At 45.3% G+C, this 27,501-nt stretch overlaps 1 protein-coding gene across 1 annotated transcript; it reads right to left on the bottom strand.

Annotated features, from left to right (window-relative positions):
• Window positions 1-569: 569 nt before the first annotated feature.
• LOC130130471 (cytochrome P450 26B1) lies at window positions 570-17,937 on the bottom strand. The gene is made up of 6 exons (XM_056300181.1): window positions 17,692-17,937; window positions 9,799-9,917; window positions 9,496-9,652; window positions 8,595-8,750; window positions 6,636-6,920; window positions 570-5,414 (listed from the first exon to the last, which is right to left on the bottom strand). The coding sequence occupies exons 1-6, from the start codon at window positions 17,935-17,937 to the stop codon at window positions 5,022-5,024; spliced, it is 1,356 nt and encodes a 451-aa protein (XP_056156156.1). The 3' UTR covers window positions 570-5,021.
• Between the last annotated feature and the right edge of the window lie 9,564 nt (window positions 17,938-27,501).

Genomic DNA, 27,501 nt, shown 5'->3' with positions numbered 1-27,501 from the left:
CCTCACTTTTCCGAGCCGTCCCGGTCACTTGCAGCACCCTCTCTGCCGATCCGGGGAGGGCTGCAGACTACCACATACTTCCTCTGATACATGTGGAGTTGCCAGCCGCTTCTTTTCACCTGGCAATGAGGAGTTTCGCCAGGGGGTGCCAGCGTGTGGGAGGATCACGTTATTCCCCCCAGTCCCCCTCCCCCCCCTGAACAGGCACCCCGACTGACCAGAGGAGGTGCTAGTGCAGCAACCAGGACGCATACCCACATCCGGCTTCCCACCCGCAGACACGGCCAATTGTGTCTGTAGGGACACCCAACCAAGCCGGAGGTAACACAGGGATTCAAACTGGCGATCCCTGTGTTGGTAGGCAACGAAATAGACCGTCACACCACCCGGACGCCCCCGTTGATAGATTTTTAAGTGCTACCTTAGCTACCAAGCATTTACATACGTGGCTCTTGAGGTCGTCTTAACCACTATGGTCAGTCTTTTCTTTTCCTCTGCCCACCTCTCAATCATCTACCTCAATCTGCATAAACGATTAACAGCATATACGAATGACACCTTGATTTTTCTTTACCTTATATTTTATTTCAGGAGTACATTGAACAATCACTGTAACAAAACAAAAAAAAATAGGGATGGGAGGAAGAAGAAACATTCATATTCAAAACTAGGCGGACATTTTTCCTGTAAAAAGAAATAACATTATATACAGAATGAAGAAAGACAAGGTCTTCGAACCCGCCAGGTCAGCGGGAAGGGGGAAGTGTAGTCGCATGGCACTTAAAAACATAATCATACCTCGCAAGTGCTTTCCGTTTTTGATAATTAATATCAAATAAAATGCAGTGATAATAAGTCTGAGTAACAAAACAAATAATTATTAACAGTAACCAAATCAACCATATTAACATTTTAAACACTGTTTACAATATAACTGAAATAGATATTCTAAATACATCCAATATTTACCAACAACCTCTCTCATTTAGACTAAAAAAAACTAAATCTGTAATAGAATAAAAAATAGCATTTCAAATATTTTATGACAATATTAATCATACAATAACATTAATATTAGGTTATTAGTAGATGTAAATAGCTGATTTTCCCATCGCTTGCTAAAGAAAGGACTATCATACAAGTTAATATACACTATAACCTATTAACGCTCTCTTTGCTTTCACAAAATGCAAATATTTTATCAGCTACATTATATAGAAAGGGGGGGAGGCAAAATTTCACTTGATACAAACTATCATGGCAATCTAGATCTCTCAAATATAAATGTACACAAGAAAGCAGCAAAAAAATCCATTTTCATATTTTTCTCATCGTGACCAAAAAAAAAAAAAAATCAGTGGTGTGGTTGGTAGCGAGAGTGAACAATGTCTTGTCCGCGAAGTATCCGTCAATGCTTCTGGACAAAGCTCGCTCAATGACGAAGAGCATTTCCAAGTTTGACCCCGCCCCATGAGCCTCATTGGTCCTCCCAGACGTCCATTTGAGGAAGTGCCTGAGGCTTCCTGAATGTCCCAGAGTTCTTGTGACAAGTCTTATGGTTCTGTTATAGAAACCTTCCCACATCTGGGGAAAAAGATGATTCTCACCAAATATTGGACACAGAAGTCCCGATAGTTCTGATTGTGCAATCACGTCGGACGATAAATCTCTTTTAGCTATATTGAGCTTTTCAAAACAAACTGGAAAAAAGAAAGAACAAAACCACGGAAGTTTGCATTCGTAGCATCGATAGGACAGAATGTCACCGTCTCCACGTAATTCAAAATGGCTGCCCCGATGAGACGAGAAGAAAACAGATTACAAAATAAAACACAGAATGACAAAGCGACACTCAAGCAGCATGTATGAAGGTCTCCTCTTCACCTCTCTCTATCATCCCTCTCTTCTCCTTCAGTTTAAAAAGTTATGCTAGAGCTCCTTCCATAAGAGCTAATTCTCAATGTATCCCGGCCACAAAAGTGAGTCAGTGGCCAACATCATGTTCAACCTCAACATAAGACAGTAATGTGGCTTATGCATTGAAGTACAGATTCATAAAAAAAAAGCATAATTAACATTTGACCTTAATTCATTCAATTTTCTCCCATAGCTTCATGGAACCATTTGACTAAACCGTTTTCCTAAATTTAATCAAACTTATGATTTACAGTTGAGGAATTTAGCTGGTGCTGTGATTCACAGAAACTTGCATTGGTGAGTTTGTATGGGGTTGCTACCTTGCTCAAGGACACTTAAGAAAACACATGGCAGGCCATGATGGGGTGTTTTAGGAATCAAGTGTTAAACATCTTGACATCTTTGTTATGGGATGGGCTCTGCAATCTCGGGACCCATTCTCTGACCAGGAAGGATGCATAATGGTCACATATATTGGAAGCAGACAGTACTACGACACAAGCTGGCAGCAAAGGTTGATATACAATGATCAGCCAAAATATTAAAACCACTGACAAGTGAAGAGCTACTGCAACTCAAACTGCTGAAAAAGTTATTGCTGGCTATGATAGATGATAGACAGGTGTCAGGACAGTGCATGGCAGCTTGCTGCGCATGGGACTGAATAGCTGCAGACTGGTCAGAGTGCCCATGATGTCCCCTTCATGGCAAGGGTATTCCCTGATGGCAGTGGCCTCTTTCAGCAGGATAATGCACCCTGCCACACTGCAAAAGTTGTTCAGGAATGGTTTGAGGAACATGATGAAGCATTAAAGGTGTTACTTTGGCCTCCAAACTCCCCAGATCTCAATCTGATCGAGCATCTGTGGGACATGCTGGAAAAACAAGTCTGATCCATGGAGGCCCCACCTCGCAACTTACAGGACTTAAAAGATCTGCTGCTAATGTCTTGGTGCCAGATACCAGAGGAAACCCTCAGCGGTCTTGTGGAGTCCATGCCTCAGAGCTGTTTTTGTGGCACAAGGGGGACCTACATAATATTAGTCAGGTGGTTTTAATGTTTTGGCTAATCAGTGTAAGCTGAGAGACCCTCAAATTTTGGAATATAGAATACAAAACCAAACTACTCATGTAAATAAAACCATTAAAAACAAAACAGTAGGTGATGTTCTGTAAAAATAGGCAAGTTACCAGAAGGATAGTCTTTGTATATGCAGTCATTTAGAGTTAAATATCAAAAAAGATGTCTTACTCAAAAATGTCCACCCTCCACCTGAGTTTAAAACGCAATTGGAAAAGACAAGATGGAAAGTATAAGTAACATTTTAAAACAATGCAGAGGGGCAGGAGAGAAGAGATTTGGAAGGCTGAGATTCATAAGCCCCTCAGCTTGTCTTTGTCTGTTTCACAGAAGTTTGTTTTCCCTCGACAGACCTCCTCATCTATAACTGTGGCCCGAATCTCATCTCATCGACCCACCTCCTCTGCTCATTCTAGTTTGTGCCTTTATGAAATCCTCTCAATCTCTTTCATTTACTCAGCTAATTTGTTTGTTTTCTCTTCCCCAGGTCTAACTCCATCAACTGTAAGGTTTCAGGATGTTCTGATGGTACTGATGGTACTCTGGTTCAAACCCCAATACGTCACATTACAGGTTGTATGTGATGTTCATCATCTCTGAACCGAATCTCGTCTTACTCATTGCAAAGTGCTCCAATTATGAGCACCAGCTCAATGTCATGGACTCTATAAAGAGCTGATATCTAACATGGCACCCTTTTTTCTGCCAATATAGAAAAATAATAATGCCTTTTTTTTACAGAGAGAACCACCGGTGGTGCAGAATCAGTGTCGGTCACCTTCTGAAGTGTAGTGTATAGCATGAAGGACTACTGTATATAAACATGAGTTATGAATATGGCTCGAAAAACTGCCCATCCACATCGCTTCAAAATATTAGAAGTCAAAATGTCCCGTGAAAGTGTCCGTTCAATTTAGCTTTCTCCATTTGCACTACAAACTTTACATTTCAGTAAAGCCCTACTCTCCTTAAAACCATCCAAAAACTTACAATGTATATTTGCCCCTGCTAAAGGGAATCAGAGAGCAATTTTTAGCCATTCGGACTGCTCGTGGTATTGTACTGCATCATGAATCAATAAACAGTGTCAAAGCGGTCCTACCAAATCTGCAGCACGCTGATCTGTCAGACGATAGAAATGACAGAGACCTTTTCCAGCCAGTTCAGTAACATGCTTTTCCTTTGTCATGACTGGCCTCGCCACTGTGCTGTCCCTGTCATTTGACTGCATCTGTCAGGTAGTAATCACTTTGAATTTAAAGGCCATGGTATGACTTTTAGCAAACCTGATCAATGCCACCTCTCATTTCTGCCTTTCTTTACAAATCTCGCCGCAGTCCCTACTGGTCTTGAATCCAGGTGGCCCACAGAAATCCGGTTCCTCAATTTACTTTGGACCAGATTATACAGAATATCTCACTTAGTTTATCAGTGTAATCTAATCCATACAATTTCGTTTACCCTGGTAGACAACCTAAATGGTCCATTTATGTTGATTTAACACAAGCTTAATGCTAAAATGTTATCCTCATCTTTCATCTCCATACCCTGTTTCATCCATCTATCTTCCTACTACCATTCCCCTCATCTTTTACTTCTAAATTTAACCTCTCATCACTTCATTTCATCCAAAGTATCTCCGTGTGACGTCTTCCTCTCCAGTTGTGCATTTCCTTTGATACCCATACTTTCTTTTTCGATTTATATTACATAGCTTTTTTTTTACACATACTGTACTTTATGTTTGTATATTTCTTTAGAAAATAAACAAAATAGAGCATAATTAGAAGTTTTTGGCAGCTTCTTCCTATTTGAGGAAAGTCCCACTCATCATTGCTTGGAATAAGAGATAGAAGACTCCTGCTTTTCTGTCAGTTTTTCAGAAGAAACCTCAAACTTGGCTGAACGAAAGGAGGGAAGGAAAAAAAAATTCTCCAATTGCTTCTCTTTCTTTCCTTCGATCCCCTCCCTCGCCCCTCCGCAGATCTCTCACCGCTCCTCTCCTCGTCTGTCCGTCTGTCCTTCAGACCGTCGCTCCCAGCAGCTCTTCCGACTTGGCCATGATCTCATTCTGGTTGGAGTCCAGTCCGTAGAACTTGACCTTGAGCCCATCTACGGGGTGGACCACCGGCACGGTCACCACACGGGGGAACTGCCGGGTGGCCAGCTCGAAGCGGCTTGTGCTGGCCAGCTCGATGGCCAGGATGCGGAGGAACAGTGTGGCAAGCTGTTTGCCCAGGCAGGACCGGACGCCGCCACCGAAGGGCAGATAGTGGAAGCGGCCTTCCTTGTCCTCACCCCGCTCCTGGCTGAAGCGGTCGGGGTCGAAGGCGTCCACATCCTTAAAGACAGCTGAGGTGTCGTGAGTGTCCCGGATGCTGTACATGACGCTCCAGCCTTTGGGGATCTGGACGCCCTGCCAAGATGGAAGAAGTTGGAAGGTCAGTTAGGATGATGAGACTGTCAACTTGATTCTCACATCACAATATGTTTGCTTGCATCAGGAGCTCTGAACAACAGTCACACAAATAGTATGTTGAAAAATAGACTGTCAGTATTTCATATTATAATAATTCTTTATATTCATTCTATAAGATATGTGATCACTTCTGTGCATCAATCTAAAAGGTAGAACGACAGTGAAGCAAACAAGTAAAGGTGGAAAGTTGGCCTTGCCCCACCAGTAAATGTGTTACTATATTCAAGCAAAGATAGCCAAGATTTGAGGATAACAATTAACTCAAACGAAGATGGATGCATTTTTTTGAGTTACATAAAGGTTTACTGCAAATAACATCTATCTTTTAAGAAGTCTTTTAGTGTCAGTCAGCCTTAAAATCCAAAAAAGTTAAAAATTACCATTATCTTCTGTCATAGGCAGGGCCGCCCATAAGCGGGGAAAGCTTTCTGGAGCCCAGCTGCTAGGGGGGGGACCCGTAGAGGCCAGTAATAATCATATTCATCCTAAATATGAGCTATTGTAATGGCAATACTTGCCATTGAGTGTGAACTGGCTTAACAGATGGACTTTAAAGACATTATAAAGGACTTTGCATCCAGCTGTATAAGAGGCAAAGATGAAGCCATAAGGTAAGAAATCGCATCTTCTACTAGGAAATGTGTCGTGTAAGTGTAGCAGATCTTTGCTGATCTTGGTGTGTTTAAGTGTGTCAAAGAGGGCTTTTGTGGTGTGTGCTTGTACCTATGCCCATGTAGTCCCCATTACCGAGTAAGTCTCTCTGTTTAGATGTATGTGTTTAGTAAAAGAGAGCACGTGCATGCGTTGATATGAGTAAAGCATTCATTTCTGTGGGCATGCCTGATCATAAGATTAAACTTGGTTCTACTGCCACAGTTGTTCCATATTTTAATTGTTAGATGAGACTTTATATGTTAACTGATTATATCTTTAAACTAAGGCAGAATTAGTAACACTAGTAGAACAGAAACCAACTTGCATTGGAAACAGACGTTTTTGTTAGTTTATACAAATTTAAAGGAATTGTGTCACGCCACTGGGCAGACATTTTTTCTACTTGTTTTACAAAAAATAGGGTGCTAACACTCCATACCAGATTACATTTTGTTAGAGCAGGGTTTTGTTTTTGCTTTTTTGTGCAGCGCAAGGGTCACCTACATCGAGTTCGAAGGTCTGCACGGCGGTCCTGTAGCCTCCGGACACCGGTGTGAAGAGCCTGAGCACCTCCTTGATGACACAGTCCAGATACTTGAGGCTGCTGATGGTCTCCAGTCTCAGCTCCCCCTCAGGACAGAGGCAGCCATTGTGGAGGAGGCCCCGGGCCCGCAGCTCCTCCCTCAGGCGCTCCAGGACGGGAGGATGACGGAGGAGCTGCATGATGAGGGAGGTGCTGGAACTGGCCGTGGTGGCGAAGGCAGCAAAGATCAGCTCAATGGTGGATTCCTGGGTGGGGAGATGTTGGAGGGGCACATTAGTAGGTTTCCAGCATGAACACAGGCAACTTCATTAGAATAGGGGTCTACTGACTGGTATGATAATTACTCTGTATTGGACATGTGAGAAAATACCAACACGGCCACTGAAGGTAAACACATTTTCCCTTGTTTAGTGTACATAATAGTGTTATCTGCACCTAAGTGTTTATTCATTTACATTATTTCCTAATCCCTATGAAACTTTATTCTTATCGTTTAACCGCCCCCCCCCCAACCTTTTTGCTGCTGCTGTTGTGTATTGTGTGTATTGTATAGTGTATTTTATATTGTCTAATCTGATCTATTTAAGCCAAACAGAGTAAAATTCTTTGAACATGGAAACTTGGCCAATAAATCTGATCCTGATTCTGAGCTAACTCACAAATGTCTCCATCAATATCTTTCAAGTGAGACGCCCGTCATTCAGGGAAAAGGAAGGAAGACAGATGGCAGATTTACAAGAGGTCAGAGATAGCCGTCTCGCTGGTGATGGTGTGCGTCAAGCTATACCGCCAGAAAAAGATTCCACAGCATTTTAGGAGATAGCAATACCAAACAGATTTCGAGATGGATTTGGTCACCAAATTGGAAACGAGCCCCCTATACTTTACTAAAAGATTGCAAACATTCATGAAAGAAGAGCGACAAACAAAAACAGCACAGAGACGTACACACACAAGGAAGCCATGTTAAACTCGCTTGCACAATTGAAAAAGTAAATGGTCTTGATCTGAAAATAAACCAATTTTTCTTCGTTTCTGACAAGTAGAGTTTTGGAGGTGGACGTTTTGGGTCCAAGAACAACATTGACCGCATCTTGTGTTTGGCCCATTACAAAGGTCAGGGAGTAAATAACGTAGGAAACAAGCCACTGAGTCTGGGCAGCATGGCTCTCATTGTAAACCTCCCATCTGCCATCATCCCTGCCAAAACACATCGGCGTCACTGTGTGTCTCTATTTATGTGTGTGCATGTTATAACCCATCTTCTATAAGAGTTTCTCCTGTATGTATTTAAGTGCCTCTATGCATAAATGTCCCCATTGTGTGTCTGCGTGTGATGTGTTTTTGTGTGCATGACTGTGTGAAAGTGTGTGTGGTTGTGTCCATGTTGGCATGTGTGTTATATAAGCATGCGTCACAAAACGGCGGCAGGGTGCTTCGGCCCTGGCCTTGTATGACAGGGGCTCCCTCGTTTACTCTGTGTGTTTGTGTGTGTGTGTGTACAGGAGGCCTCTTTCAGACCCCCGGTGGGGGGAGTGTTGACTTATTTTTGGCCCTGGATTTAACCCAGAAACCACAGAGCAAGAGAGAGAGAGAGTTTCCACAGAATTCCTTAGAATTACTCTAATAGGTAAATAGAGGGTGTGCATGTCAATTTGTCTGCCTCTTTCTGTTTAGTGTGTGTGTGTGCTATTGCCGTGTCTGCACATCGATGGATATTCCAGTGTTTATGTCCGAGCATACAGCTGTTAGAAGACAAAGTTACCTGGCGCGCTATCGATATGTTGTGGCTCAGAGAACGAATTACAGTATTTGAAAAATGTGCGTGTTGTGTACTTTGTACTCCTGTGTGCTTATGTGCACATAAGCGTGTCTTCGTCTGCTCCTCTGTGTGTGTGTGTGTGTGTGTGTGTGTATACCTTCAGTTCCTGCATGGTAAGTTCAGTGCCGTTCTCCTTGGCGCTCTCCAGAAGGACGTCCAGCGCGTCGCTGTAATCCTTCCCCTGGGAACACAGAGGCTTCTCCCTGATGGCTTTCTCTATGCCTCTCTGAAGGGTGTCACGTGCACGAATTCCCTGCAGACCCGCACACAGACAAACACCAAAAAGTTTAATCCGATGATATCGCTCATTTCTCTGTCCTCACCAGGGAATCCGGCACTACAACAGCATTTCAAGATAAGTCCGGGGCAGCTCACAAGTCTGACTCTCAGTGTGTGCATGTGTGTGTGTCACCCTCCCTCAACCCCTCTGCGATCTTTACAGTCTATCAGTTTATGCAACTCTTAATTTGTTTTTAGGATCAAATCCCACCAGAAGCTAATTTTCTTCTCTCACTTCTTACTCCCTTCTTGCTCTGAGCTTTCCTGCTGTCTTAGTGAGGGGGAAAAACCATGATAGAAAATACGTTGAGGAATGAACTGACCTTACTCCTGGGACAAAATTTTAAAAAAAAATCCTCTTCGTCTCATATGTCTCTATTTACATTCTTTTTTTTTTTTTAATTTTACAAATTAGGAATCTAGTTGACACTCTCGTCTAGAGCCATTTAAAATAAACAGAGACAGCAGAAGACCGGATTGCCAACATTTAAATCCTCCCGAGAGGAAGGAACACTGCAGTGAAAGCCTCAGAAACGTAATGATTTATGGAACAATTCTAGCGTTCCAAGAATAAATGTGTATCACAGAGATTTGGTCGAAAGAAGAAAAAAAACAGGTAAGGTTAAAGGGAGAAACTTTTTTTTTGCATCATTTCCAGCAGTCAGCTGGGGGAAGACTTGGCAGATGGGGGCGGGGGGGGGGGTGCTGAAGACACACACCTTCCTGTAGCCGGTGAATGGGAGATCTATGGGCAGGGAGAAGACGTTGTCCACAAAGTCCTGGAAGGTTGAGAACAAATGTCTCATCTCCTCCTCCGACACCCTGAAGCCCAGCAGCACCCTCACGGCCATGGTGAAAGACAACCGCTGGCTCTCCCTGCAACGGGAAGAGAGAGGGGTGAATACATTGCAGGAAGGGAAGAGGAGCAGATGGGGGGGGGGGGGCATAGAAGACAAGGAAAGTGAGGAGAAGAGAGGAGATCAGTGCACACGGGCCCAAATGCGAAGCAGGTTATGTCCTACCTGTAGACGTTGATGGGCTCTGGGTCTGAACTCCACAGCCGGAGGCTCTCTTGGATGACCTGCTGGATCTTCGGGAGGTAGGACTCTAGGGCCTCATGACTAAACACCTTCGCAAACACCTGGAGAGACAGACAGAGGGAGGGAGAGGGGAAGGAAGAGCGAGAGAGAGAGAAACGGGTGGAAAATTCATTATTCATATTATAGAAGTAGTAGTCAGATGAAGATCTCCATATTTCATCCAAGGTGGAAACAAACACACAAAACAAACCATCAGATTCACTGAGAATAGGACTGATTAAAGATAATACGCTGTCTTTGTCTTTCAGCAGGAATAAATCTTCTCTCTCTCTCACACACACACACACACACACACACATTAACTCTGTTGACATGACACTATCAATCCTCAATCCGTGTCTGAGCGAAATGCCATCAGGTGCAGTTGTTAATTCACTTTATCTGATAATCTCACTCATTTCAACTAATTCACCCCCTTTTTCTCCCCTCCCACTCTCTGTCCCCCACCCCTTTCTCCCCTCTTCCTCCCCTTGCACCCTCTCTTTTTAACAGTAGAGACTTATACATTGTGCGTGTTTTCCCCTGTAGTCAGCAGAATTGCAGAGAGCGAGCGAGAGAGAGAGGATGAGGAAGAAAGTGAAGTTTTTCTGGTCACTCATAGCATCCCTTTGTATGAATCAGTCACTAGTGCTGGGCTTTGTTTTGACAAATAACATTACATCTGATTTAATCCCAAGTACTGCCCTAAGACATTCTTGGACAAGCTTTAGAGTAAGAGGTCATGTTTCTTACAGCTGAGACAAATGGTAGACTAGAGGGGAGATGGAGGAGGAGAGGAGATAGGAAGGAGAAAGGAGATTTCTGGTAGGTTGAGTCCAGGTTCCTGGTGGGATTTAAACCCAGAGGGTTCTTGGTGGGATCTGAACCCAGACCAGCAGGAATATGTGTGGTTCCAGAGGCCGTTTGTCTTCACCACTACCTCGCCTACGGTCCCGCTGTCTCTTATTTTGTCCCATGCCTCATTGCACCCCCCCCCCCCGCCTCTTCTCTGCTTGCTGCATTTCCCCAAGCCTGAATCCCTCCCTCGGTCTTCCCTTAGCATGAATGAACAATAGCCTACTGAGCCGGTGGTGTGTGTGTACTGTGTACTGTTTATGTGTGTGCTTGCATGTGTATGAGAGAGAGTGTGCATGCACCAATGTGCAAGTTTGCCTCTGAATAAGTGCATATGTAAATGCATGCTTCTGTGTGTGCATGTGTGTGCACACATGTCCCCCATGCTTCTCTTACTGTGTCTTAATGCTTGCATGATTGCACTTCCACACACAAGGGTGCCTGTACGCTTTTGTTTGTCTGTCATTGTATTGCCTTTATGATTCAGTGTGTGTCTGTGTGCATCTGCATGGCTGTTTGTGTGTCTGTTAGAACCTGTGGGTGTCAGTGTGAGCATGCATGTGTAGGTGTTAGCATGCTTGTGCATGTGCCTCTGTGTGTGTGTGTGTGTGTGTGTGTGTGTGTGTGTGTGTGTGTGTGTGTGTGTTTCAGATAGGGAGTGGTGAGTGCAGATCACAGAGCTCTCTAAGACATTAGCAGCCCTACATTTCCTCTACTGCTGTGCCCCGGGGCCGCCGGTCACAGATCAGCTTACATGACCTACTCTCAAACCTCAATCACAGGGGATTACACACACACTCTGACCTCAAATCAGCCTGCAAAACTACTAATCCTCATACTGGAGAAGTAGTCAGTCCCTTAGTTGGCCAGTTAGTCAGTAAATCAGTGATGTCAGTGAGTTGATAGACTGACTAACTAACTGCTCCTTCATTTATTGGGATGCTTACTGTATAGTCCGTAAGCTGTAAGTCATGCAGTCAATAAAGTCATGAGGTACCTTTTAGCCAGTCTACAAATCATAAGCCAAATTAGTCAACCAGCTAGTCATTCAGCGAGATTGCCGGTGAATTGCCAAAAGGAAATGCACACAATTTCATCACGAGGGCTAAAAGATGCATGCCAGTTCCTACAATGAACACAGACGGACTACAAGTCGACTGGACAAACACACAAACTATCTACTGGGTTGGGTCGTATAATACGGTAAATCAAGCCTTTTTGTTCATCTGCGATGGACATGTGTACACACACACACACACACACACACACACACACACACACACACACACAGAGTCTATAAAGCAGTAGCATTGTGCTACCGTAGAGCCAGGCAGTCAGTCAGGCAAAGGGCCAAGACTCGGAGAAGGTAACTACAGGTTAGACAAACATACACACCCCCACCCAGACACGCACATGGCATCTCCCTACACAGCCTGGCTGCCAATCAAACGGGGAATTTTTTTTTTACATGTATTTTATTTCTTTTTAATGCAGTGTCACTCTGGGACATTCCAAATACCACACAGGATGGGGGAGGGGCGGGATCATACGGCAGGCTGGTGTTTTGCTTGCACCACAAAAACGTGACTGTCTTCTATGCCTTGGGAGTGCAGACACCGGCTAAGAGAAACATATGGACACACACACACACAAACACATTTTGCATAGAAATACACAATAATATAATCGTGCACACATTCAAACTGCCAGGCACAGAGATTGTTACACGATTATACACACACACACACACACACACACACACACACACACACACACACACACACACACTGTCAAAGACAGAAGGTCTCTCTCACTTACTCATACACACACAGTCACACAGAGACATGGTCGTCCTAATAACGTCCATATGTCTTAAATTATATGAAAGTGCTGGGAGCTGCTGGTTCCACAGACACGTAAATACTCCTTTATTCTTCTCTCTGCCCTCCTTATGCCATACCTCCCTCCCTCCTTCTGTCTGTCTCTCTCTCTCTCCCTCCCTCTGCTCCCACCTCTTCCCGTCTCTCCCTGCCCCTTCATCCATCGTTTTTCTCTTTTTCCTTTTTCTCTTTCTTTTTCTTCGTCAAACAAGGATTCCGTCTTTCCCTCTTTCTTTCTCGGGTCGAAAGCTTAAAAGAAAATCATTAAAGTTGAATTTCTATTAAGTTATTAAGCAAGAAATTGTTCGGAAATTGTTTCAAGCTCTGAGGAAAAAAAGTGATGGAAGTCTGTTCTGTTCACAACTCTTGTACTTGGCAACCTGACTTTAAAACAATCAGAGGCTGAGTATGAGGCGAGGAAAAGCATCATTTTCTGGTGATGGATCTTTACTGGCCGTTGCAAATTAACCAGCGGCCGACAGAGACTTCCACTCAACGCCATAATACTCAGGATTTACTAGACTGTAAATCAGTATCCTACATATACCTCGATGTTTTAACCCGCGCAAAACGGTGACATCATCAAATGGTGCCAATTTTAGCTAAGTGTCACTCTGCCCTCCTCTCTCATCCCCCTGTTCTCCTCCTCTACCTCAGCGTCATATGTTCATGCTTACTTTGATTCGGCTACAGGGAAATAGAGGTGAGGGTGTGCATCTGTGTGTGTGTGGGGGGGGGGGTACAAAGAAGAAAAAAAATTGAAATGGAAAAAAACCCCTTAGAAATCAAGAGAAATTTCACCCGAATTATGATTGGAAAGCCCTCTACTGGTGATGGGCAGAACAACAGGGTCTTGTACAAGAACACGAGCACACAAATACACACACACTATGCTTAGCTATGAGAAAGTGAGGGGAAGAGAAGATGAAAAAGAGTAGAGACTGAAAGGGAAAGAGCCCATTAACCTCACACAGCAGGAGAATACAACATATTGTGAGAGAGCACTGGAAGGACGAAGCAAGACAGGTAGAGAGGGGGGGCGGGCGACAAGACGAGGGGAGAGAGTGAAAGAGAAACGCATGTATACGTGATGTGCAAAAAAGAGGGAGAAGACAAGATATGAAAAGGATGGAGTGACCACAAAATCTAGGCAGAGGTCAATCTAAATCTTCCTCCTGCTATCCTCTCTCTCTCTCTCTCTCTCTCTCTCTCTCTCTCTCTCTCTCTCTCTCTCTCTCTCTCTCTCTCTCTCTCTCTCTCTCTCTGTTTTCTCACCGTCTGTCACTCCCAGTCCTAAATATAGGGATGTAGGGATCGTTCCAGAGAGAAAGAATAACAAGGGAAAGAAAATATGGAGCAGACAGATGGAGGGAAGAGGACGAAGGAGAAAAAGAGAGAGAAGGTGTGAGGGTAAGAGAAGAATGTTAGCGGCGAAGGAAGAGAGAAGACAGCTAGAGAGAGAAAGAGAAAGAACGAGAGAAAGAAAGAGAGAGAGGTATGTCAGCGGGAGTGAAAATAAGACCTGGTTGCCACAGTCAACATTGTTTCTAAGAAAAACTGTGTGCGTGTGTATTTGTGTGTGTGCGTGTGCGTGCTTCTGCACACACCCAAAAGATTCTTTCTTGGACTCTTGACCCTAGAGACTGTTCCTGTAGTACATGAATACAAGGTCATTGCCAGTTTTCCACTGCGAGGCCAGACAGGGCCTACCAAGGGCCAAGGCCAAGGACCCCCCCCCCCCAAAAAAAGACAAGTGATCTAGAGACGACGAGGGGGAACAAGAAGGGCAGAGGTCATGTAAAGACAACGGTGATCTCGAGGAATGGTTTTTTTCCTCAGTAAAAGAGGTGGATTGTTTGACTCGTGCAAAAAGTGGCAGCTTGGGTTTGAGGATTCATACCCGAGGTTACATTTTCATGACCATTGTACTATTTAAATCATACCGCTCGGTACAGAACAGGCGTGGATCGTAGAAAAGCATTTCCTCTAGTGCAAATTTCAAACCATGATGTTTCGCTAAGTCGAGTGTCTCACACTTTCCCAAACTGCACTGAAAATAGAAGAAATAAAAAGGTTTTTACATCATGGAAAGTATTACTCACTGAATTTATTCAATGAGCAATATTGTTCATTCGATGTCTTCGAAAAGGCTAAAAGACAATCGGTCTATTATACTGGTGACTGTAGCTGAAAAAGATGAATTTCTACTATAAATCTTCTTGTTACGCAACAGCCCAGCAGAGTTGGCACTGCCTACATTGAACTTGGAGAAGCAAGCCGCGGTGGAACAAATTGGCTTGATGCTGAATTACGGTGATGAAACCGGATCGAAGCACGAGGGTGAAACTACCTTTCACCGAGTAACGCGACTGTTGCGTCGGTCACGGGACAAACAGCGAGCCTCTGCTAGCCAGGTGGCCGGTCTAACAGAAAGAGAGCTAGCAGGTGAGCCCCATGCTAGCTGCTTGCCCTGTAGTGGAAACCAGGCCACCGCGGCTCCCTCGGTGAGCTAGTTTGCTGGTTTAACATGGGGTTATGTGGAAACTGGCTGGCGCTGTTGATCCACCGGGGGCGATGTGCTGTGTGAAGATTGTTTTTCCTTAAGAAAACCACGACGAGGTGAAATGAACACATAAACACGCATACATATGCACAAGCACGCGCGCACACCTAGGCTAAAACACAAGCATGCACAGTTTTCAAGTATCCACCGAAGCGTGCACATATACACACACACACACATATGAACGCAAGGGCGCATGTACACAAGCGCAAACCAACACCCTCATGTATGCTTTCGAGAATAGCTTGTGCACTAATATACACACACACACACACGTGTATAGAAACACACACCAGTTTTGGTCCAGTGGGTCAGAAAGTAAACCGATCGTTCATTCCTCCACTCAGTTGATGTTGCTTCGCTTCTGACTGTTGATTTAGTTTTATTACCCAGAAAACATTGTGGAACATTGCCCAAACACACACACACACACACACACACACACACCCACACCCACATGCATAGGCTAGCATGCACGCACACCTCTGAACAAAGCCTGAAATACATCCAATTGACCTCTTTACCCTTCTTGCCATTCTTTCTCTTCTCCCTCTGTTATTTTCTTTTTCTACCCGATTTCCTCTCTCCTCCTCTTCTCTCTCCCTCTCTCTCTCTTTGTCTCTGCCTCGCTTGTCCTCTATTTTCTCTCGTTCTCTCTCTCTCCCTCAGTATTTCATACTCCCCTATAACTCTTCCCTCCGTTCATCTGTCTGTGGCTTCTCTATCACGCCATTTACACAGGTGCTGCAGAGTGGCCCAGGCGTTTACTGCGGCAGGTTAAATACCCACAGAAGCCAGCATGTGCTGAGGTATCCATGGGCAAGACACGCAACCTCTACCAATCCCGGCCACAGCAATTCACCACGAAAAACGACTTAGATGGGAATGCAGCTTAGATGGAAGAGAATCGAGCATGTGACGGAAAATTTGTCAAACTGAATCCCGTTCTGATTTGACATATCCAAGCTGGGAAAGTGAACGGGAAATAGCCTGTTAGAACCCCATACAAACACACACACACACACACACACACACACACACACACACACACACATAAGATAACTACTGTTCAGTTAAGGTATTTCAGGCCCCGTTGCTTGATGACTACAGATTGTGGCCGTACTGGGAAACTTCCAGTTGAAAATGTGTGGGACGGATGGACAACAAGGGTGGAGCGGTGCAGGAAAATGGGCTCATTCACCTTTCCCTAGATTAGCAGAGATTAAAAAACACTATGTATATGTGTGTCTGGTAGCTAGTCTGTCTGCCAGGTCTGTGCCAAATAGTTAAGGTGTGTGCACATATGCTTCCATGCACTGTGTGTGTGTGTGCGTGTGTGCGTGTGTGCTTGCGCATGCTTATGTGCCAGTGTTTTAGGCCCCAATGAAAAGCCCCTCTTTGTGCAGTGTCAGAGGCGGCCTTCCTAATCAGGGGTCATTACATGAGGTTAGTCTGGGGGGGTCTCCAGGGAGAGCTAAAGGGATCAGGGCTGAGATTAGACCCAGCCGAGTCCTCATCGTCCCTGGGCACTGGAACAATGAAATCTGACCAGCCCCACCCCTCCCTCCCCCATTCCTTACCTTGGAGAATCCAGGGATGGAGAGGGAAGGGGTGGAGAGAGAGAGAGAAAGAGTAAAAGAGAGAGGAGGGAGATTTACAGGAAAACCTTGGTGTGTGCACGGGCTTACATGTGTATATGCATACAAACACACACAGTAACCATAGACTTTGTTGTGATATGTGTGTTTTTATTAGTGTGTGTGTGTGGGAGGAAAAGGAAGGTATGTGCCCCCGGGACAAGGGGATAATAGGGGAGGGAGGTAAGTGGCTGATTACCTGAAATGGTCCTGGCAGTAAGAGAGAGGGAGAGAGAGGGAGGGAGAGAGTGAGAGGGCATCAGAGGGGAAGAGTGTAGATGCCCAGACAAAGACAAAGAAAAGAAACAAAATGGAGGGAGACCCAAAGGAGAGAGGAAGAAAGATAAAGCAAATGAGATGGGGTAAAATAGAAAGGAAGAAGAGGTATTGGAGTGAGGAAGAGCAGGAGACAAGAGTTAACGTCAGAGAGAGAAGGCGATAGAGAGGGAAACAGGAGGAATGTAGGAGAGAAGACAAAAGTAAATGAGGCAGTATCACCTGGCATCAAACGTTAAAGGCCAGTTCCCCCCCCCCCTCCCCCCCAGATAAGTGAATGGACAGAGGGATAGGGAGCATCGGTCTCACGCTTCAGTGGCTAGAACTGCTGAGCAGAACGAGAGGACCGTCTAACTTTTCACCGGTAGTCTTCTCTTCGTGTGTGTGTGTGTGTGTGTGTGTGTCGCGCACTCATGCACACACCTGTTTCCTACCTTAACCCTCATGCAGTGTATGTTTCAAATGCCATTATCAAACTGAGTTCATATGTACCTTGCATGTGTGTATGCTTGTGTTTGCGTGTTCATAGAAAGGTTGTGCGTGCTGTGCCATATGTGTGTACATGTGATGCGTGCGTGTGCAGACGTGCACGCATGTCTGGACGAGCGTGTTGTTCCCCCCCTACCTTCCTCCTCTTGCGGTGGATGTCTCCGATGCTGTTGGCCAGTGAGTTGGGCCCCAGCAGGGTGGAGGTGCTTTGGGGCCAGTCCACCGTCACCAGCGTGTGCTCCCCCATCAGAACCTTCCGCACGTTTTCGGCGCCCGTCACCCGGATCAGTGGACGGCCCAGCAGGTGGGTCTTGAACACGTTGCCATACTTCTGTCTTCGCGACGCGTGGAAGCCCGAGCCCTGCGAGAAGGGAGAGGACATGAGTGAGGGGGAGACAGTATGTTGGAAGTGTGTAGAAATACAATAGTGCAATAATACTTTATTGCCCTGGTTTGGAAACGGGGTTTGCCAAAAGCACCTGTGTAGAGCGCAGAATTCAAACAGGCATCTGTGAAAACACATCTTTGGTTGTTTCATGTAATCAAAGTTGCATTTTGAAAACTCCTTCTTGTCGACCTTTATCTCTTGGCCACTGGGAGATTTCCAATACAACCACAGTCTTCTACTTTCGGCCACCGACAGCTGCCCAGTAAAACCACAGCCTTATACTGTTGACCACTGGGAGCTGTCCAGTACAACCACAGTTTACTTTTGGCTGCCGAGCGGGATGAAAAAAATAAGGGTGCCGGAGGGGTTTATTGTCAGCAAGACAAATAACATCACACAATGAATGACTCAGCCAGGGGATGTCATCTGATTATAATAAATTGCTGTCTGTATTACTTTCCAGTTACTTTTACTTTGTGGATTACTTTTCTTGGTTGAGCAGACAAAGTTGAAAAGAAAGGGGGGGGGACTCACGCACGGCGCGCTAGCAGAAACCAAACGTGCCGCTGTGTGACAAAACCCCGGCCAGATTCGGAGACTTTCTAGTTCCCTGTCGCAAGAGTGGGGTCACAAGAGGCCGCAGCCCGGCCCTGTGCCCGCTGAGGCATTGAGCTCGGCCGTGTGTGTATTAGCATGTCCATTAGTGTGTGTCTGCAACAGCCCGAGGTGTGAGATTTGAAGCCTGAGGGGTGAGAGGTAAAATGGATTAACCCAAAGAGGTGTTCACAATAATCACCTCTGTCACACCCGCTCATGCACGCGCGCACACACACACAAACACACACACACACACACACACACACACACACACACACATACGAGGCAGCGCTGCCAGTCAACAGGGTAATCCACGTATGATTTAGGGTGTGTGTGTAAAACCGTGTTTGTGTGTACAGAAAAGAGGTCTTGCATGGATCAGATTAGATGGCCTTAAAATGGGGAATTTAGGAATTTAACCGAGTAGCTTGGCTTTTAGGATTAGCGGCATAACCCACAGTTTAGCTAAACACACAAACACACACACATATACACACACACAGGTTAAGGTTAGCGTGCAGATCAGAGTCTGAGGGCTCATGGGGCCCCAGGGAAAGCAAGCTAATGAAGAAAACAAGCGGAAGGAAAGGATGGATGGATGGGCGGATGGAGGGAGGGTTAAATGGAAGGACGAAAAAAATGAAGGAGGGCAGGAAGACTGGTAAGAGCATGGGAGTGATGCATGGATGATGGATGGACGGACGGATGGATATTTTGACAGAAAGATGGGATATGGGGGTGAAGGCGGAGATACAAATTCATAAGAGAGAGAGAGAGAGAATTAAGCATCTAAGTCTCCAGGGGGTCTCCGCTAGCGTCAGGTATTGACGGGAGAGAAAGAGAGACGGATAAGTGTGGACTGTCCGTCTAACGTCTCTGAGACCGGGTGGAGTGTTTGGGGATTTCCTGAGTCATATTTCACCTCACACCTTCTAAATTTATGTTGGAACAGGGAAATTCCACCCTAAACGAGAATTACCAAAAATTGTTGTGACCCCGGTGGTTCTCAATCAGGTCCTCAGGTACCACCTGCCGGTTCTCTATTCTGCCAGGTGGTTCAGTGCTTTCACCTGTTGTGTCAGGTAGTTCTCACTTCTAACTTGTGGCTTTTTTTCCCCTTCTTTTTCCTTCCCAATTGTACTTGGCTAATTACCCTATTTTCCGAGTCATCCTGGTCGCTGCTCCACCCCCTCTGCCGATCAGGGGAGGGCTGCAGACTACCACATGCCTCCTCCGATACATGTGGAGTCGCCAGCCGCTTCTTTTCACCCAACAATGAGGAGTTTCACCAGGGGGACGTAGCGTGTGGGACGATCACGCTACCCCCCCCCAGTTCCCCCTCCCCCCTGAACAGGCACCCCAACCAACCAGAGGAGGCGCTAGTGCAGTGACCAGGATACATACCCACATCCGGCTCCCCACCTGCAGACACGGCCAATTGTGTCTGTAGGGACGCCGAACCAAGCCGGAGGTAACACGGGGATTCGAACCAGTGATCTCCATGTAGGTATACAATGGAATAGACCGCCATGCTACCCGACACCCCTACTTTGTGGCTTTTTTTTTAAAACATTGAACAACAGGCAAATATGATGAACCACCTTAAAGCAGGAGTACGATGGGTCAGGGAGGACCTGATTGAAAACAACTGTTCTAATACTGCTGAGATCATCGTTTCTTTAATGACAGATTTTTTTTTTGGTTCTGCATCGCAGACTCAGTAAACTTGCACCGTTTTAATTTGCCTTTAGAATATGACAGCAGTCAACCTTTGACATTCATCGAGAGATCTGTCATGTCAGATGCTCTTCAATACTAAACGAACATCTCGCATTGCACACTATACCCTTTATTATAAAGCTACACCCAGTTTTATAACTCATTTAAGTGTTTACCCCTCGGGTCCGAGACAATTAGGGCGGAGAAAACTTACACTAGAATGAGTCCTGCTTTCCACATTTGTGCTATTTTGGGGTATTCATTCGCTAGCTAATGGAAACCATGCGACTACTTTACCCACAAAGCATCACACGGCAAAATTAGAAGGTACATTTCTCACACAGGTGGCAGAGAACCAGCTATCACCGGCAGTTTGAGCGCAAACCCCCTCTGCCCATTAAGATACACTGGAACCGAAACCGTTTCACACTTTTATTATGTGAAATTTGTTACACTTCAATTAAAGGTAATTGTATCCAAGTTTTCTTAACACTTAGGCAAGCTGCCCATCAAATAAACGACCCGCTAGCCAAACTAACACGACGTGTGTATAAAAATAAAATGGTTCCATGAGTTTTTGGCTCCGAGGACAAGGAAAATATATTAGTTTTCTTGTCTTGTGGGGAGAGGAAAACAAATATGGGACTCTAAATGGGTCACAGGACTACGTCTGTGACTCATTTTGGGTCCCGGCCCGCAGTTTGAGAAACCAGGTACTCAAGTGAAACCCCAGAGGATCTCAGTCAGAGTGGGTTTGTGAGCCGCCTCGAGGGGCTGACCTGGGTTCAGCTTTGACGTTGACCTCTAAATAGTACAGGTCACAGTAGAAAGAGCTACACTGACCCCCAAACTGTAAGAGGTCTTTTTCAGTAGGGAAAATAAATCAGCCTTAGGGTGGGTTACTGTGTTACGCATCTATGTACACACACACACGCACACACACACACACACACACACACGCGCCCGCACACACAAAGTCAAACACACTCTCGCAGCCATGTAGTCACATACACACAGATATCATGCATGCATACAAATGCATACTAACATACAAAGACAGAACAAATGAAACGTGAAAAAATATAAACATATACCATCAACTCAAACCAACATGAGAACACACATGTTATTCACTTGGCACACACATGTAGGGAAGCACACACGGACACACATACCCCTGCATGTAAATATTCACATATATACATATGTAGTATGTGGACATTCACACATTCATGTACCCGTATGCACACACACACGCATACATATGCACGCACGCACACACACATATATATGCACACATGCACACACACACATATGCATGCACACACACACACACACACACACACACACACACTGACCAAGTTCACAAAAATGTCCTAAATATACAAACATGGAGGGGCCTATGTAATTGCAAATTGCCGTGACAACACTAACGGGTTTGACCCTGGTTTACTCTTGGGGATTGAGATATGTATGGCTGTGAGGCAAACACTCACACACACACGTGCAGAAACACACACACACTCACACACACTCACACACATTCACTCACACACGCACGCGCGCACAAACACATGAACGCAGTTAACGTGTAAACATGCATGCAAGAACACGGTCATGCTATGAACCGTGAGTCCCACATAAACTAAATGGTCTGAGCCCTGTTCCCTCTTTATTCTTTCTGTCTCTGTTCCCCGCTAACTCTCCTCCTAACTGTGTGTCTGTAGCTTTCCTCACTCATTCTCCTCCTACCTGTGTGTCTGTAGCTTTCCTCACTCATTCTCCCCCTACCTGTGTGTCTGTAGCTTTCCTCACTCATTCTCCTCCTTTCTATGTCTGTAGCTTTCCTCACTCATTCTCCTCCTACCTGTGTCTGTAGCTTTCCTCACTCATTCTCCTCCTACCTATACGTCTGTAGCTTTCCTCACTCATTCCACCTTTCACCTGATGAATATCCTTCCATTTTTCTCTTTCTTTCCTTGCCCTCATCGCTGTTGTTCATTCTGCCCTAACTGCCCCCCTGTACCTGTTCTGTACCCCAAACTACCACCCTCTCTCTCTCTCTCTCTCTCTCTCTCACTATCGCCCCCTTTCTCCGCTACATCTCCTTCTCACCGCCTCTCCCTCCATCTTTTCCTCTGTCTGGGTTTCACTGACATCAGAAGTTGTGTTATCTGCCACACTGGTTTACGTTTAAGGGGGATTAGACATTAAGAAGAAGAGGAGATTGGATTGTGCCAGAACTTTACTCCTGTTTCCTTCTCCACTTCCCCACAGTGTCAAACAAAAAATACTGAGGATGAGTTGATTACCGGCTCTTACTGGATCAGCATGAGTAAATACGAATTAATCTTACTTCCTTTTTATGTAGCTTGGTGTCTGCCTATCTGTCCATCTGTGTCTGCTTTCCATCTGTTCAGTGGGTTTTGGCATAAAGAGCAACAGTGGATCTGAACTAGAGAAAACTGTCTGATCCATGTTTGATGCAAGTGTGTGTGTGTGTGTGTGTGTGCGCGCGCGTGCGCGCGTGCACGTGTGTGAATGGACAGTTATTTTTAGGACTAATTTTAGCTGGTAGTTTGTTTCCTGTTCACTCGAGACGAGATGCATAAACACACGTTTTGCCACAATCGACCCGAGTGTCAGTGTGCACATGCATGTGTGTGTGTGTGTGTGTGGCGATGCAAGCAACTGCTTGCACAAATATAGCCTCATCTTTTGCACATCTTGAATGTATTCTGGCACTGATGCTGGTTTAGCATGCCGGCAGATCGCTAGCTGTGTGTTTGGGCTCCGCAGGTATGTAGCTTAGGCTTAGCACAATCTAAATTCAGGCGGCTTGGAAGCCGAGTGGTTAGCCCAGCCAGAGGGTCGTAGATTTACTCTCAGCTCTCTGATGTGGCTACGCATGTGCTGCCCGTGTTTGTGTGGGTTTCCTCCAGGTACTCTGGTTTCCCCCCACAGTCAAAGACAGACTGTGTGTGAATAGGAGGCTCTAAATTAGCCACTGGCATGAGCTAGCACCCTGTCCACGATGTCTTTCCACCTTGCTACCAGTGCCGGCTGGGATGGGCTTCTCCTGACTTGGATCAAGTGAATATAGAAACTGAATATGAATCCAAATGAAAAAAAAAAATTAAATACAGAGCAAATGTTCTTGAGTAAAATATGGGAATGTAAAAATTAAAAGTGATGCTCATTGGTGTTATGTTGTTGAGTCACACCTGCACATCTGATCCCAGCAACAGTCAACGTGTCCATCCCAGTCACCTATGGACACCAAGCCCTAACCTGCTCCAGGAGGGGCGGGTGGGGCTACCTGATGTCACCTGACTTCTGAACCCTGACTCTTTGACCCCTTAATAGACATGTGTGAGAGGAATATAAAAAGGGACTCAGCACTGATAGTGCACAGGCGACATCTGGGAAAAGGTCTTTAACATTTCTGTATTAACCATAAAATATTGAAAACCTTTGGGGGAAAAAAAAGCTTTCCTTCATTCCTCTGTTCTTAACTAATCGATGCATTTGTGATAGAAGTACGTGACATCTCTCTGTATCTGTCTCACTGTCTGTCTGTCTCTCTTTCTAACTTGTTTCTCTCGCTCATTCAGGGTACAAACTGTTGACCCGCACTGTTTTCACAGCTCCTGTACACTTCCTTTTTCGGTGGCGCGCACACACAGACACACACACACACACACACACACACACACACACACACACACACACACACACACACACACTCTTTCTAACTGGCCTCTGAGTGTGTGTGTATGTGTGTGTGTGTGTGTGTGTGTGTAAGAGAAGGGATGTTTTCCAAGCTACAGTTTGCTGCCACATGGATGTAGAGTGGTTTAGTATGTCTGCCTGGCAAGCCTACCTACACACACACGCGCGCGCACACACACACACACACACAAACACACAAAATCCACTTAAAGGGGAGTTCCTCGGGCAGCCAGACAAGGCTCCCTTTCACATACTGCTACTGCTACTAAGATATAGCAAGAGAGAAGTGAGCTGACTGTAGAAAGTGGTGTGTGTGTGAGTGTGTGTGTGTGTGTGTGTGTGTGTGTGTGTGTGCTACGTGTGCAAGTATGGACAAAAGTAAGTTACACTGACATACATTCATAAGCGCACTTTTGTGTATGCATACACATACACTAACACAGTATACCCTAGGACTGATGACTGATAGATGTGAGGTAGGTGTGTGTGCATGTGTTTGTGCATATGTGCATAAAACTACTACTAAAACAATCACTGTGTTCCACAAGTGCTTTTGAATGTGAATGTATTATGCAAGTGTTTGTATGTGTGTGTGTGTGTGTGTGTGTGTGTGTGTGTGTGTGTGTGTGTGTGTGTGTGTGTGTGTGTGTGTGTGTGTGTGTGCCAGGGGTGTGGTTTGGATGACATTTTGCTTGAAGGTGAGAAGTGTACACCCCTTTTTCGTCTCGGGACCCAAATCTGGCAAAACACACACACACACACACACACATACACAAACACACACACACAGAATGGAAAAGTCGTGATGTAATGACGCCACACTTCTCTTGCAGAGGGACACGTACATGACCGCATGTGGGAATGCAGACAAGCACACACATGCACGCGCGCACAAACAAACACACACACACAGACACACACACAGACGTTGTGCAGACAGCATGTGCACAGGCGACATGGGCAGACGAATTCACACTGATTGCGCAGGCTTAAACACAGCTTAAACACACTGTTCCCCAACTATAGTGAAACATAGGGACTCTCATTGTAAGAACTTACTAGTTTAGCAAACCCCCAAACCCAAAATTGCTACCCACAACATTATGCCTGATTTTACCGCGGAGGTTACATGCAACAAACTATTATGTGAGCTGAAACCCATAAATACTTTTCATTGAGTGATGGGTTGAGCATAAACCTTTTTATTTTGCTTTGCTTTGCTTGAACCGTTACCAAGAAACAAAATGAAGTACAATAGACGCTTAATGTCCTTTTGATGGGATTCTGGACCCATCCGTACTTAACGGCGAAAAGTAGGGTGTTGTAAAAACATCGCCATCCAATAATATTGGATTATTTTGGGTCTGGATATGCCACACTTACACATTTCTGATGAGGTGAATTTTGGTGGCTTTGAAATTGTGATAAAAACAATGCTTGAATTACCTCGTTTATTCAATAAAATAATCTGTTGTCGCCGTCCTTCTGCTTATGTCAGCGCTATCTTATCTTGGCAGTATTGCTGATGCGGCATTGAATTTTGAGGGGGGAAATGTTCACGTCCCACCGCCATTTAACTTTAAAGATTAGCTCTGTTGTTGCTATGGGTTTGTTGAAACCTCAATGTAGCGTCATCACGGTAGCTAAACTGAGCTAACTACGGTTAACTTACCTTGAGGCAGATGTACTGTAAGTGCACCTGCTGATAGTTTCTTTTCTAAGATGAAGGCGTCGTCTTCCACAACATATAATCCATTGAACGCACTTCTAAGGGTCATATTTGACTTCGAGGAAAATAATATAACAACGCTCACGTTGCTCTGGACAACAGGTCTGTTTTACGGTTTCCTCGACAATACCTTTTTTTCTCTACGGTAGCAGCGTTGGGAAGTCAGCGGAAGTGCAGATGATTGCTAATTGCCAATTGGTGGATCGGGGTGTCAATCATTCTCCTGATCTGCGAGTGAGAAGCGAGTACGTCTCTCACCTGTCTCTCGCGTCAAGAGATCAGGAAGTGCCAAATTGAACGCCGCTCATTTGAAAGAATTCAGATTTTCTTGATAATTTTACGACAGCCGAGTTCGCATTTGTGATTACGACGAACTCTTCCTCCAGCCCCACCAAGTCGCAGTCCTTCAGGAGTCAAACTCGCCATCAAAAATAGTTTGCCACTTTGGCTCGTGCCTTGTAACCTTGGCGATGACAAAACTCTCTGTCAAGGCGTGACTGTTAGCTCTTGCTTGACGTCTCCATTTCTGGAACGGTGCTGAACGACAAAAAAATAAAATAAATACATTAACCTTAAGATAAATAAGGTTAAGGTTGTGAGTATGACTATGTGTGTGTGTGTGTGTGTGTGTGTGTGTGTGTGTGTGTGTGTGCTGCCAGTCCTCAGGTCAGGACAGGGCTGTTCTTGTACCAATGTTGTCAGGTTCTAAATAGTCCCTTTTATAATTTCTGAACACAGATTTATCAGATATTTTACAAGAGACTCAATAAAGGACTAGGATTTTCCACACACACCATCAAATCATACACACTCTCACACCCACACGCACGCACACACATAGGCACAAAGACCCTAACACACAGACAGGCAAACAAGCACACACAGAGACATACTGTACACTCGTGCCTCTACATACATTCGCATAAACGCAGGCACAAACTTACACATACTAACACTTACAAAGTTGCTATTTCTCTCCCCCCCCCCACCCCCTCACACACACACACACACACACACACACACACACACACACACTGGGTACCTCGTCTCTCTTACACACAACTTCCATCTCTCTGTAGAATTTCTCTCCAACACACACACACACACACACACACACACACACACACACATGCACAGACACACACACACATCGTCTAAGCAGAGCTAGCAGTGTGCTGGCTGTACTAAAAATACCCGAGCCTGTTCTGTTGGGGTTGGCCCTGGGGGCGAACCTGGGCCTGGGCTTATAAATGTCCTCTTTGTAGCGCAGTGGAAATGTCCAACAAATGACTCTTTTATTAGGGCAAGACAAAAAAACGCAGCTAATTATATTTACTCAGATCAAACGCCGGGGCTCACCCAAGACACACGGGGGGTTCAGCTTGTGGGGGCTCGAGAGTATGTGTGTGTGGGAGAGAGACAGAGAGACAGAGCGAAAATATGTGTCCAAGGCAGCATAAAGGGCTAAGAGTTTCACCTAATGTAACCAGAAATATTAGTATTCAGCCTTTAGAGAGCAAGCGGCGTGTGTGTGAGGGAGAGAGTGAGTGAGGGAGTTAGAGAGAGAAGGTAAGAGAGAGAAAGTGTGTGTGCGGGAGGAGGAGAGGGGCAAACCTGAAACATGAGAGTTCAGCCTATAGAAAGCAGGTCTCGGGTGTGTGTGTGTGTGTGTGTGTGTGTGTGTGTGTGTGTGTGTGTGTGTGTGTGTGTGTGTTGTGTGTGTACATAATTGCGGGGAGAGGGACGTCTGGAGTGCCCTACTTAGCTTGCGGCCACTGCGA

The sequence above is a fragment of the Lampris incognitus genome, chromosome 20 (assembly GCF_029633865.1).
Source record: "Lampris incognitus isolate fLamInc1 chromosome 20, fLamInc1.hap2, whole genome shotgun sequence".
NCBI classification, from domain to species: Eukaryota; Metazoa; Chordata; class Actinopteri; order Lampriformes; family Lampridae; genus Lampris; species Lampris incognitus.
This window is presented reverse-complemented; position numbering and strand designations above follow the sequence as displayed.

Bases quoted from the DNA above. Each gene is read 5' to 3' on its own strand.
- LOC130130471 (XM_056300181.1), bottom strand. From the start codon at position 17,937: ATGTCCTCTCCCTTCTCGCAGGGCTCGGGCTTCCACGCGTCGCGAAGA. The intron at 8,751-9,495 runs GTGTGTGTCTTC...GCGGGTCTGCAG, and splicing joins CATTCACCGGCTACAGGAAG to GGAATTCGTGCACGTGACAC. The intron at 5,415-6,635 runs GTAGGTGACCCT...CCATCTTGGCAG, and splicing joins TGCAGACCTTCGAACTCGAT to GGCGTCCAGATCCCCAAAGG.